General features: G+C 26.9%; 1 protein-coding gene across 2 annotated transcripts in view; it reads right to left on the bottom strand.

Annotated features, from left to right (window-relative positions):
* LOC145266657 (uncharacterized) overlaps positions 1–14,842 on the bottom strand; it is a 44,561-nt gene that overhangs the window by 24,977 nt on the left and 4,742 nt on the right. Inside the window, exons 2-3 of one of the 2 annotated variants that reach the window (XM_080122584.1) lie at positions 13,661–13,825; positions 6,172–6,438 (exon numbers count right to left, since the gene is read on the bottom strand). In XM_080122584.1, the coding sequence (XP_079978710.1) occupies positions 6,172–6,438; positions 13,661–13,825 (432 nt within the window). The remainder of the gene's footprint in view (positions 1–6,171; positions 6,439–13,660; positions 13,826–14,842) is intronic. The other variant, XM_080122589.1, reaches the window with a different exon arrangement.

Genomic DNA, 14,842 nt, shown 5'->3' on the forward strand with positions numbered 1-14,842 from the left:
TCTCCTCGGGAGGAAATGGATATGCTGGTCAAGTGGCTCGGCAGACACTCTTCAGACCAAGCCAACAGACTAAGGACTGCTCACTTCAACCGGTCTGAAAAGGGATTGTATGAGATATGGAGAAGGCTCGATAAATGCTACGGAGCCGTCGAAGTCATTGAGGACTATTTTCAAGAGACTCGAAGTGTTCCCTAAGATCACAAGGGACTATACAAAGCTCAGAGACCTAACCGATCTTCTCGCAGAGGTTCAAGCTCTAAAGGACGATGGGGATATACCCGGCCTAGCCACCTTAGACACTGCCCGCGGCATCCAGCAAATAGTGGAAAAGCTCCCACCTTCTATAGGAGACAAGTGGGCATCATATGGTGCCAAATACAAGCGACAACACCAAGTGTCCTTCCCCCCTTTCTCTGTTTTTGTCGGTTTCATAGAACAGCAGGCAGATGACCGAAATGACCCTAGCTTCTATCGGACAATGGACAGTCAATCCCCTAAAGAGCACGAAAGGACGAGCCGCGGTGAGGTCTCCGTCCATAAGATCGAGGTGGAAACAAAAGACTGCAACCAACTCTGTCCCATCCACGAGGCGCCTCATCCTCTCCGAAAATCATGAAGAAGCAAAACAATGTTGGACAATCACGGTCTGTCACTTCTGCAGCCGATACTGTGGGTCCAATGCGATCAAAATCTGAAAATTCTGGCCTCAGTACCAGTTCAACTTCGACAGCAGACCAGAAGCCAACAGGGACTCCACTTGGGGAGCAATATCTCGGTAAAGGTCATGAAAATCTTGCCGTGCGTCAGAAGAAACTCTCTCTACTGACAGATCAATCCAAGTTGAATACTAATACGGCTGCGACTACCAATACTACTACTATTGCCACTACTACCACCACCACTAGTACAAAGACGGATTCCATAAAAACTAATAACGAAGAAGAGGTTCTGAAGGAAAAAGACAAAAATGTCGTCTTTAAAAAACCGTCAAAGGTTTTAAAAGGTTCTACAACCAGCGCTATCCAGAAAGCATCCAGCACCAAGAATTTAGACAAAAGCAGTGCATCTAATAAAAACGTGTCGCATGGAACGAAGATTCAACCCATAAAAAAGCTCACAGCCCACAAAGTGTAACCAAAAACAAATCATTACCAAAGAGGACGTCGGCACCAGCTGGTGCCATGGCCTACGATGCTGAATTACTCACTAATTTCGAGCGAGAGGAAAAGGTCGAAGATGGTCGGGTCTCTGAACTGATCCGTATCACAGAAGGACAAAAGGCCGAAATTGAAAAGTTAAAATATGAAATTAAAACCCTACAGGCAAAGATTCCCCCCTGTGATCTAGGAGAGGAATTTGACCCTCTACGATGTCAAAACAAATCCTTCCAAGACCGATTAAAAGACCGGGGGATTCCAATGGAGCTCTTGCCTGCACACTAATGGTGTATTATTAGTGCAATTTCATAAATGACAATTGGATGAGGAGTGTTCTGTCTTCAGACCGGGCTCTTTTTAACAAGGGACGCATGCTTTTAGAGCACCGGTGTCTCGTGCCTCGTTCTCATTCATCTCTGTGCGAGTTTTTTCTTATATAGTTTTCTTTCTTATTTATTCCCTTCCTGATCTTTCGTTAATGGAAAACTTAGCCGTTTAGGCATTCCAAAGGAAAAAATGTCATATCGCTATCCTTCGAGAACTCCACGTTCCCACGCGATCTCGCCCCCTAGTCTCGTTTTGCGATTCTATCCTTCCTCCTTTAACCGCGGAATTCGAAACGATACAGACGGACTTTACTCGACTCCATGAACTGGGCTTTCCCCGTTTAAGCCATGAGGTATGTTCGGAACATCCCATTATTCCTTTACCTGCCTATTTCTTCTATGAAGAACTCGAAACCCTATTCTGTTTAATTAATCTAGTGTGTGACTTCTATATTTAATTTGTTGAAATTTTAATTATTCTTTTCCTTCACGCGCACAGATCTTATATCTTTTCTCAGACTTCTATTATTTTTATTTCATGGGCGCTTGGGTAGTTTATGCGCCGCACTAGAATAACAACCTTTGTAAAAAGGAGACATAACCGCTCCATACTTTCACCTAACGATTTAATAAAAAAAGAAAAAGAAAAGACATTTTCTAACCACGCCATACTTTCACCTAACGATTTAATAATGATAATAAAAAAAAGAAAGGACATTTTTTAGCCGCTCCAGACTTTCACCTGACAATTTAATGGAGAAAAGACACTTTTCTAACTGTTACGGACTTTCACCTAACAGTGATTGGAAAAGATAAGATATCCCAGAATCTGTTAATTTGGAAGCCTGTCCAAAACATAATTATTTTCAGGTATTATTTCCTTTTGTTTAATTATGTTTTCTCCTTTTAACTATTTGGTTTGTTTTTGTTTCAGATTTTTTTACCTAATTAATAAAGCGTCTTGAACGTACCAGTTGTTTTCGTTATGTTAATTTGAGTTTATCTATCTGCCCAACGCACACTTTCTAAAGTAGACTGCTAGACGGTATTGTAGGTATCTGAAGGAAAGATTCTGAGGAATAACTGCCGCGACTTCCAGAACAATTAGTAATAATAAAAATTAGTAATAATAATAAATTAGTAATAATAAAAAATAACTAATAATGAAAAATTAGTAATAATAATAAAATTAGTAATAATAAAAAATTAGTAATAATAAAAAATTAGGAATAATAATAAAATTAGTAATAATAAAAAATTAGTAATAATAATAAAATTAGTAATAATAATAAAATTAGTAACAATAAAAAATAAGTAATAATAAAAAATAAGTAATAATAAAACATAAGTAATAATACAAATTAGTAATAATAATAAAATTAGTAATAAGAAAAAAATAGTAATAATAACCAATTAGTAATCAAAAAATTAGTAATAATAAAAAATTAGTAATAATAAAAAATTAGTAATAAAATTAGTTATAATAATAAAATTAGTAATAATAAAAAATTAGTAATAAAAATAAAATTAGTAATAATTAAATTAGTAATAATAAAATTAGTAATAATAACAAATTAGTAATAATAAAAATTAGTAATAATAATACAATTAGTAATAATAAAAAATTAGTAATAATAATAAAATTAGTACTAAAAATAAAATTAGTAATAATAAAAACATAGTAATAATAAAAACATAGTAATAATAAAAAATTAGTAACAATAAAAAAATTAGTAATAACAAACATTAGTAATAAAAATAAAATTAGTAATATTAAAAAATTAATAATAATAAAAAATTAGTAATAATAATAATATTAGTAATAATAAAAAATTAGTAATAATAATAAAATTAGTAATAATAAAAAAGTAGTTATCATAAAAAATTTGTAATAATAAAAAATTGGTAATAATAATAAAATTAGTAATAATAAATAATTAGTGATAATAATACAATTAGTAATAATAATAAAATTAGTAATAATAAAAAATTAGTAATAAAAAGTTAGTAATAATAATAAAATTAGTAATAATAAAAAATTAGTAATAATAAAAACTTAGTAATAATTGAAATTAGTAATAATAATAAAATTAGTAATAATAATAAAATTAGTAATAATAAAAATAAGTAATAATAAAAAATTAGTAATAATAATAAAATTAGTAATAATAAAAAATTAGTAATAATAAAAAATTAGGAATAATAAAAAATTAGGAATAATAAAAAATTAGGAATAATAAAAAATTAGGAATAATAAAAAATTAGTAATAATAAAAAAATTAGTAATAATAATAAAATTGAGTAATAATAATAAAATTAGTAATAATAAAAAATAAGTAATAATAAAACATTAGTAATAATACAAATTAGTAATAATAATAAAATTAGTAATAAGAAAAAATTAATAATAATAAACAATTAGTAATAATAAAACATTATTAATAATAAAAAATTAGTAATAACAAAAAATTAGTAATAATGAAAAACTAGTAATAATAAAAAATTAGTAATAATAAAAAATTTAGAATAATAATAAAATTAGTAATAATAAAAAATTAGTAATAATAAAAAATAAGTAATAATAAAAAATAAGTAATAATAAAACATTAGTAATAATACAAATTAGTAATAATAATAAAATTAGCAATAAGAAAAAATTAGTAATAATAAAAAATTATTAATAATAAAAAATTAGTAATAGTAAAAAATTTGTAATAATAAAAAATTAGTAATAATAATAAAATTAGTAATTATAAAATATTAGTAATAATAATAAAATTAGTAATAATTAAATTAGTAATAATAAAAATTGAGTAATAATAATAGAATTAGTAATAATAAAAACTTAGTAATAATAAAAAATTAGTAATAATAATACAATTAGTAATAATAAAAAATTAGTAATAATAATAGAATTAGTAATAATAATAAAGTTAGTAATAATAAAAAATTGGTCATAATAAAAAAATTAAAAATAATAAAAAATTAGTAACAATAATAAAATTAGTAATAACAAAATTTAGTAATAAAAATAAAATTAGTAATAATAAAAAAGTAGTAATAATAAAAAGTTTGTAATAATAAAAAATTGGTAATAATAATAAAATTAGTAATAATAAATAATTAGTGATAATAATACAATTAGTAATAATAATAAAATTAGTAATAAAAATAAAATAAGTAGTATTAAAAAATTAGTAATAATAATTCAATTAGTAATAATAAAAAATTAGTAATAATAAAAGATTAGTAATAATTAAAATTAGTAATAATAATAAAATTAATAATAATAAAAAATTAGTAATAATAAAAAATTAAGAATAGTACAAAATTAGGAATAATAAAAAATTAGCAATAATAAAAAAATTAGTAATGATAATAAAATTAGTAATAATAAAAAATTAGTAATAATAATAAAACTAGTAATAATAAAAAATTAGTAATATTAATAATAAAATTAGTAATAATAATAAATTTAGTAATACTAATAAAATGTGTAATAATAAAGAAAACATTAGTAATAATAAAAATTAATAATAATAAAAATTAATAATAATAAAAATTAGTAATAATAAAAAATTAGTAATAATAAAAAATTAGGAATAATAAAACATTATTAATAATTAAAAATTAGTAATAATAATAAAATTAGTAATAGTAATAAAATTAGTAATAAAAATAAAATTAGTAATAATAAAAAATAAGTAATAATAAAAAATAAGTAATAATAAACAATTAGTAATAATAAAAAAATTGGTAATAATAATAAAATTAGTAATAATAAATAATTAGTGATAATAATACAATTAGTAATAATAAAAAATAGTAATAATAAAAAATTAGTAATAATAAAACATTAGTAATGATAATAAAATTAGTAATAATAAATAATTATTAATAATAAAAAATTAGTAATAATAATAAAATTAGTAATGATAAAAAATTAGTAATAATAATCAAATTAGCAATAATAATAAAATTAGTAATAATAAAAAATTAGTAATAATAATACAATTATTAATTATAAAAATTAGTAATAATAATAAAATTAGTAATAATAAGAAATTAGTAATAATAATACAATTAGTAATAATAATAAAATTAGTAATAATAAAAAATTAGTAATAATAAAAAATTAGTAATAATAATAAAATTAGTAATAATAATCAAATTAGTGATAATAATAAAATTAGTAATAATAATAACATTAGTATTAATAAAAAATTAGTAATTATAATACAATTATTAATAATAAAAATTAGTAATAAGAATAAAATTAGTAATAATAAAAAATTAGTAATAATAAAAAAATAGTAATAATAATAAAATTAGTAATAATAAAAAAATAAGTAATAATAATAATAATAAAAATTGGTAAATATTTAAATCAATAAATTTGTGTAAATGAATTATAATGATGTTTAATAACAAATAAAAATTATAATTAAAATCTGATAATTATAATTTAATTTAGATTTTCGACAAATAAAATTCAGAAATATTTATTATTGTATATTGAAATGATTTTAATACTATAATTTGATATTCAATTTAAAGGTTCATTAATTCACAGAACAAATTGAATTAATGAATAATATATATATATATATATATATATATATATATATATATATATATATATCTGTGGAAATGTATATATATGGAAAGAACAAATGAGAGGTATTTACCTTAAGAAATCAGGGGAGACTCGCCGTAGAATATTCTCATCAGTAGGCAAATATGCATAGGCCATATTCACATTGTCTGAATCAACTGTCGTAGAGAACGTCGTGTCAAACATTCCCAGCGGCTGTAGCAAGTGCAAGCTGACAACCTCTTCCCAACTTAATTTGTTGCTTAAAATCTCAGTGATGAAACTCGCCAAACCATACATAATGTTATTATGAATAAAACTAGTCCGAAATTCTTGCAGAATGTCGAAGTGTTCTAGGAATCTAAACAGGAACACAATTGAAATTAAAGAAATTATTTGAAACGGAAAAGAGAGAATGATAATGAAAAACAGAAGAAAAAATATAACGAATTATTTAGTAAAACAGATCTCGCATATTTTTATAAACTAAAAATTTAAAAACAATTATTATTGCGGCAGACTGTGACCATCGCAAATAGCAAGCCTAGTCACTGAAGAATAACGTCACGCCTGAAGTCCATTCTAGCGAGATCTCTCGAACAGTCAGACTGTAGATAATTAATAAGAGCTTTTGACAAAAACAGAAAACTTTAAAACTCGCATTGAAGAAGAGAAGAATAAGAAACACGACTTATACTGAAATGGAACATTTTCAATATTACTTAAAAAAAGAAAAAAAGAAAAAAGCGAATTAATTCCAAATAGAAAAGTTGTTTATTGTTTCTGCGAAACTATATTCTGTAAATGAACATTTTGTTGTACATAGATTTAAAAGACTAAAATGTGTTTTTATTTACTTAAAAATTGCAAAAAAAAAATAAAGGCACCCAATTCGATTTCGAGTGAAACTGAACTTTATTCAGTATATATTAAATAGCAAAAAACAAGAATGTATGTTTGAAACAAGAGATATAAATTCTGCAAAAATTGAAATAAAATTAATTTTTGTTTTATGAACGAAAGATAACGATAAATAATTTTGATAAACGAAAACGAACAATAATTTTAAAAATGAAAATGATTTAAATTCAAAGAAATAATTTAAATACAAACTTACTAGTGACTTTTAAAAAAATCTATTGGACAATTTAGTTAAGAAGTTTAAAAAACTAAAAACGTTATTATTTCAGTAATAATAACGTTATTATTTCAGTAATAATAACGTTATTATTTCAGTAATAATAACGTTATTATTTCAGTAATAATAACGTTATTATTTCAGTAATAATAACGTAATTATTTCAGTAATAATAACGTTATTATTTCAGTAATAGTGACGTCATAATTTCAGTAATAATAACGTTATTATTACTGAAATAATAACGTTATTATTTCAGTAATAATAACGTTATTATTTAAGTAATAATAACGTTATTATTTCAGTAATAATAACGTTATTATTTCAGTAATAATAACGTTATTATTTCAGTAATAATAACGTTATTATTTCAGTAATAATAACGTTATTATTACTGAAATAATAACGTTATTATTTCAGTAATAATAACGTTATTATTTCAGTAATAATAACGTTATTATTTCAGTAATAATAACGTTATTATTTCAGTAATAATAACGTTATTATTTCAGTAATAATAACGTTATTATTTCAGTAATAATAACGTTATTATTTCAGTAATAATAACGTTATTATTTCTGAAATAATAACGTTATTATTTCAGTAATAATAACGTTATTATTTCAGTAATAATCAGGTTATTATTTCAGTAATAATCAGGTTATTATTTCAGTAATAATAACGTTGTTATTTCAGTAATAATAACGTTGTTATTTCAGTAATAATAACGTTATTATTTCAGTAATAATAACGTTATTATTTCTGAAATAATAACGTTATTATTTCAGTAATAATAACGTTATTATTTCAGTAATAATAATGTTATTATTTCAGTAATAATAACGTTATTATTTCAGTAATAATAACGTTATTATTTCAGTAATAATAACGTTATTATTTCAGTAATAATAACGTTATTATTTCTGAAATAATAACGTTATTATTTCAGTAATAATAACGTTATTATTTCAGTAATAATCAGGTTATTATTTCAGTAATAATAACGTTGTTATTTCAGTAATAATAACGTTGTTATTTCAGTAATAATAACGTTATTATTTCAGTAATAATAACGTTATTATTTCTGAAATAATAACGTTATTATTTCATTAATAATAACGTTATTATTTCAGTAATAATAACGTTATTATTTCAGTAATAATAACGTTATTATTTCAGTAATAATAACGTTATTATTTCAGTAATAATAACGTTATTATTTCAGTAATAATAACGTTATTATTTCAGTTATTATTTCAGTAATAATAACGTTATTATTTCAGTAATAATAACGTTATTATTTCAGTAATAATAACGTTATTATTTTAGTAATAATAACGTTATTATGTCAGTAATAATAACGTTATTATTTCAGTAATAATAACGTTAATATTTCAGTAATAATAACGTTATTATTTCAGTAATAATAACGTTATTATTTCAGTAATAATAACGTTATTATTTCAGTAATAATAACGTTATTATTTCAGTAATAATAACGTTAATATTTCAGTAGTAATAACGTTATTATTTCAGTAATAATAACGTTATTATTTCTGAAATAATAACGTTATTATTACTGAAATAATAACGTTATTATTACTTAAATAATAACGTTATTATTTCAGTAATAATAACGTTATTATTTCAGTAATAATAACGTTATTATTTCAGTAATAATAACGTTATCATTTCAGTAATAATATCGTTATCATTTCAGTAATAATAACGTTATCATTTCAGTAATAATAACGTTATTATTTTAGTAATAATAACGTTATTATTTCTGAAATAATAACGTTATTATTTCAGTAATAATAACGTTATTATTTCAGTAATAATAACGTTATTATTTCAGTAATAATAACGTTATTATTTAAGTAATAATAACGTTATTATTTCAGTAATAATAACGTTATTATTTCAGTAATAATAACGTTATTATTTCAGTAATAATAACGTTATTATTTCATTAATAATAACGTTATTATTTCAGTAATAATAACGTTATTATTTCAGTAATAATAACGTTATTATTTCAGTAATAATAACGTTATTATTTCAGTAATAATAACGTTATTATTTCAGTAATAATAACGTTATCATTTCAGTAATAATAACGTTATCATTTCAGTAATAATAACGTTATCATTTCAGTAATAATAACGTTATTATTTCAGTAATAATAACGTTATCATTTCAGTAATAATAACGTTATTATTTAAGTAATAATAACGTTATTATTTCAGTAATAATAACGTTATCATTTCAGTAATAATAACGTTATCATTTCAGTAATAATAACGTTATTATTACTGAAATAATAACGTTATTATTTCAGTAATAATAACGTTATTATTTCAGTAATAATAACGTTATCATTTCAGTAATAATAACGTTATCATTTCAGTAATAATAACGTTATCATTTCAGTAATAATAACGTTATCATTTCAGTAATAATAACGTTATTATTTCAGTAATAATAACGTTATTATTACTGAAATAATACGGTATAATCACGTTTGACACACCGGTTTCCGTCAGATCACCGAAGTTAAGCAACGATGAGTCTGACCGGTACCAGATGGATGACCATTTGGGTCTTCCAGGTGTTGTGTGTGCTCTCCGCTTATCTCGGCATTGTTTCCAGTCGTCGTGGACTTCTCCTTGCCATTGGACTCAAACAGTGCCGATTCAAGAAATGTGTGGTTGGTATTGCGCAACCTTTGCCACACAATCACACGCGCAGCTGCCCCTACAGGGGTATCCTTTGTCTTTTAACACTGAACGGATGCATCGGATTTCAGCACGGCTCGCATTCTGCGTAAATACAAAAAACTGATTAATTAATGAATTGTTATAAAGTTGTTGATGCAAAAAATCATGTCTGTGAATTTTAGTTTACACGGTTTTCATGGAAATATGTGTTTGCTGACTCATACTTTTGAACGAGAATAAAGATTACTGCTTGAAATGCATCTTCACAGAAATAATAAACATGAAGTTTTCCTTCTATACAAAAAGGTTTTAATGGATTTTAATGGAAATTAACTGAAGAAAATAAGTAAATGAAACATTTATGGTCGAGATTGTACGTTTGTTGACTCCCGATGTCGAATACTAGAGATCTCTCCAAAATATATGAACTGTGAAAACTTTTATTTCTTATAAAGACAACAGACTTGGAAAATATTTCTTTAACAACTAAAAGAAAAGTTAAATTTAACAACTAAAAGAAAAGTTAAATTTAACAACTAAAAGAAAAGTTAAATTTAACAACTAAAAGAAAAGTTAAATTTAACAACTAAAAGAAAAGTTAAATTTAACAACTAAAAGAAAAGTTAAATTTAACAACTAAAAGAAAAGTTAAATTTAACAACTAAAAGAAAAGTTAAATTTAACAACTAAAAGAAAAGTTAAATTTTCAACTTTCTCACAAAAATGCACTATTTTTTTTAGATCCTTGTAAGAAAAATATAAAAAAGTAATTCAATATTATTTTCTGTATCAAAAAAAAAAAAAAAAAAAAAAAATCATGTTTTAAAATTAGTTGAAAACAGGTGCATTTTTAACTTTAAAGTATTTTTTTTTAGAATTGAAACAGAAAATAACCATTCTTCGTAATAGTCAGTACTGTAAGTCTGGACTTCACTTGCGACAACATAGCTTCGTATTTCGGAGGTATAAAGTGTCGTACGTAATTCTTTATTTCATCCATGGGGGTCTCATGTGCTCATTTCGTCAGCCGTGATCAAATAGAAGTCTTTAGTAATTCGCAATTGTATCCTTACTGAATTACTGAAGATTGAACCCTAAGGTTCCAAGGGAGGGTAACTTAGAACTCGATATACCCAGTGCTTTATCCATTATACCACGAGTCCTTGCGTACCATGGATTTTTATTTTTACTATGACAAAGAAATTTGAATTTCGAAAGCTCAGGTTGAAAGAAATTGTATTTATTTTCACGAACACATTGTTATAACTTTCGGTAAAATTACCGTTGCGAAACAACGTTTTTAAAAATGTCTTCTAATTTTTATTATTTACTCACTAGGTATAGTCACGCACAAGCCATCATTAAAGATTTATCTGAGAACAATTTGTGGCGTTCTAACAAATCTGAATGACAACAAGTCTCCTCAAATTTCCAGTATTCTTCACCTCTTTCGATAGAGTTTGCAGTTGAATTTGCGTTATCGCATCATCTGCTTACCATTGATTTTTCGTTGGCAGCGACCATTAGTCTTCACTGGAATTTGAATGCCAGTAAGCCTCCGTACGGTCTCAGTCCTCTTTGCACTCATCCAACGGAGGTCTGGCTGGTGCTTTCACTCCTCGGTCATTTCCACCCTCTTACTTATTTGGTGTGGCGCCAGTTTATGGTGACACACAAAAAGATTATTATTATTATTTCTCACTATGTGTTTTCACACACGTCATCATCAAAGATTTCTCTCTGTCAACAACCTGTGGTGCTTCCTGGAGGTGAGGTGACAACAAGTCTCCCCAGATTTCCAGTAGTTTCCACCTCTTTCAATAACCTTTGCAAATTTACTATTGCTTTCTCGCTGGTAATGACTATAAATCTCCACTAGAATTTATGTGGCAATAAGCCTTTTCAAGGCCCCAGTCCTCTTCGCACCCATCCAATGGAGTTTGGTTAGTGCTTTCTCTTCTAGGCCTTTTCATCTTTCTTTACCTTCGACGGCTAGTTGATGCGGATACTTTTTAAGGGGATGTTAACTTATATTGTTTCAGTTTTCTTGGTTTCATATGATATTTCTAAATGTCTTTGTGTTACTTCTGTTGCAGGTTAGCGTTTGCAGCTTATGTGTATTAGTCTCTGCATTCAAGGGCTCTCCTTAATAATTCAGTCGGTTTCATTGTCGTTATTTGTTGTATCTTCTCAACCATTTCTCTGATTCCAATCTCTTCCATTCTTCTTTCAAAGTTTTCCAGATTGTGTAACGTTGTCCGCGGACTAACACACGTTCTGTGTTGTTTCAGGCATAAAAGGAGACCACGACAAAGAATAGGAAATAACTTCGCTTTTGTTTTGTACAACGACATTTATTTCCGCGTCGTTCCAGTTGTGACGTCACCCACTTATCTAGATCGTTCTCCATATCTCTACCGAGATCTCGAACGTTATCTCGTCTCTCTCTTCTCGAACGTTATTTCATCTCGGACGAGATCTAAACCGGCATCGTTTTTTTCTTTTTATATAGTTCTCCCCCCCACCCACATAGGTGACGTCACTTCTCATGCATTGTTCCTAGTGCTCCTGTTATTATTAGTGTTATCTTGACTTTCTTCATCTTCCATTTCAGCTTTCTGTCCAATTCTGTATATTTGCTTCACCCCCCCCCTATTGATATTCACCCTATGGTCTGTTGGAACAGCGAAATCTACAACCTGGCAGACTTTTCCTAAGATATGAACTTTTAATTGTATTTCTAAGGACTCATTAAGGCATGAAAAAAGTTATTCATGATGAAATATAATGTTGGTTAAGAGTTAAAATAAAAACAAAGTTGCGCATATCCTAACGGTAAGTATTTAGTAAAATAGAACGAGGCCTAATGGCAAAATGAAAACTCAAGACAGCATTTGACTAAGATCGGCTTTCATCAGTGTGCACACTATTAATGCTATTTTGTACTGAGGAAAATTTATTTTTGTATTTGATTTACAAAAACAAGTGCGGTGGATTTTTTTTAATGGAAATAGCTTCAGGCAAAACAATAAGCCACTTAATGTAAGGAACAAAAAATGGTACTTTAAGGTCAAAAACCTGCCAACAATAAGTAGATTTTGAACTATAAAACAACAATTTTTTCCACTTTGTTCAGAAACATTAAAATTGGAATGAATTCATAGAAGTCACTTCCAATTCTGCTTTGAAGATCAGCTTTACTGGACAATTAAACTTGTTGTATCTGCCATTATTTTATATATCTATAAAGCTAACGTTCACCCATGTATTGAGTATTGTTGCCGCATTTAAGCTGATGAACCAAATATTAATCTATACTTTTTGGACAATGTAAAAAAAAAAACCCGAGTCTGTAACTTAATAAGTTCCTCACCGTCTTCACTAGTTTTACAAATACATTCACGTATACGACGAATCTTGTGTATTTGCCCCCTCTTAGTGTAACTTGGCCGACTAAGTTGACTAACAGCAAAATCACACCCCATAATATAGAGTTTCTCTTTCTGCTTTAATACTTTCCTTGTTCGAAATGCAGTTCAAGTTCTATCCCTGTTCGCTGTTCTCCTGACTATATCAACATGCAGAAATCTAAATGTAATGCGAACAAACATCTTGCTGCACAACTCCCCACTTAGAATACTCCCTATTAATCAGACTCGCAATGTCAGTAATATGTTTGGTAATGTGTTTTGCTTGGTGTGAATAACATTAAAAGGTTTTCTTACTTGTCAAGCGTCCCACGTGTAAAATTGGGGTTGAGTCGTAGGAAGTTATTTTTGGCCAGACCAGTTCGGTGCGAGAGAATATCCTCCAAGGTGACATAGTCGTTCAGTTGATCACTCGGGAAAGTAATGTTCACATATTCTCTCAACGGGGTGCTTAGGGTTATACTGAATCATAAACAAAGTAGATAAAATATAAAATAAAAATCATTGTAGACAATAAAAATGTCCATTTTATTACTTGCATCCAGAGAGTAGATTTTTTCTGGATACATAAAATGTTTAAAATTAGAGCAACAACTCCAAAACAAAATAAAAAGCAACAGAAAAATCACGTCAAAATACTCATACTTACAATGTATTCCCAACCAAATATTTATTGCTAACTCGGACTTAGGGTAAATATTCAGGTTACTGAAGAAGATTTAGGTGTTTAAAAAAAAGAGATGCCTTAATGTAGGCATGATCCAAAATAGTAGCTCCTTACGTCTAAGTTGTTTGAGGTGAATAAAGGTAAAATTGTTACTTTTATTCCCTAACATGAGGTAGTCGTTTAAATGAGAACTCAGAAAAGTAATGCCCACATTTTTTTTCAAAGGAGTCACCACTTATCAAGGCCTGGAGCCCACTCAAGGATAAGGGTTAATGAGTGTACAGTAGTCAATGGGAACATGTAATAATCGTTAGTAGTGGAAATTTGGTAAATTGGATTACTTAAAGGAATGGCTCATCAAGAATTTGTTTACGTTGGACTTGAAGACGACCATAATGTAGTCAGTTGGAAAGCAGGAAAACAGAACAGAGTTCCACAGGCGGACAGTTCTAAGAAATAAAATTTGTTCATGGAATCTACGTTTAGGTTTAGGCACAGATAAAGAGTGGGGGAAAATATTGATAGTGTTTTCAGCTAGACGGGTGCTTCTTTTCGTGAAGTTCAGGCCAGGTGGGGACCATTGATTGGAGCGCGGACGAGCAGTTGTCATGAAAATAACGATAAAGTAGAGACAGGCTCGCAACGTCTCTTCTGCGAGAAAGAGGTTGCAGGGAAGAGAAAAAGGCATCCCCCACTAAGCTACAAAGTCTATTCTAAACGCTGTCAAAGCAGGATAAGCTGCTTCTAGCAGCTTCTGTCCAGATGTGGCAACATTACTCCATCCGCCATGCTCTTTTCAAGGTGTTATTAAA

This window comes from Euprymna scolopes, chromosome 4 (genome assembly GCF_053919585.1).
Source record: "Euprymna scolopes isolate OS-2025 chromosome 4, ASM5391958v1, whole genome shotgun sequence".
NCBI lineage: Eukaryota > Metazoa > Mollusca > Cephalopoda > Sepiida > Sepiolidae > Euprymna > Euprymna scolopes.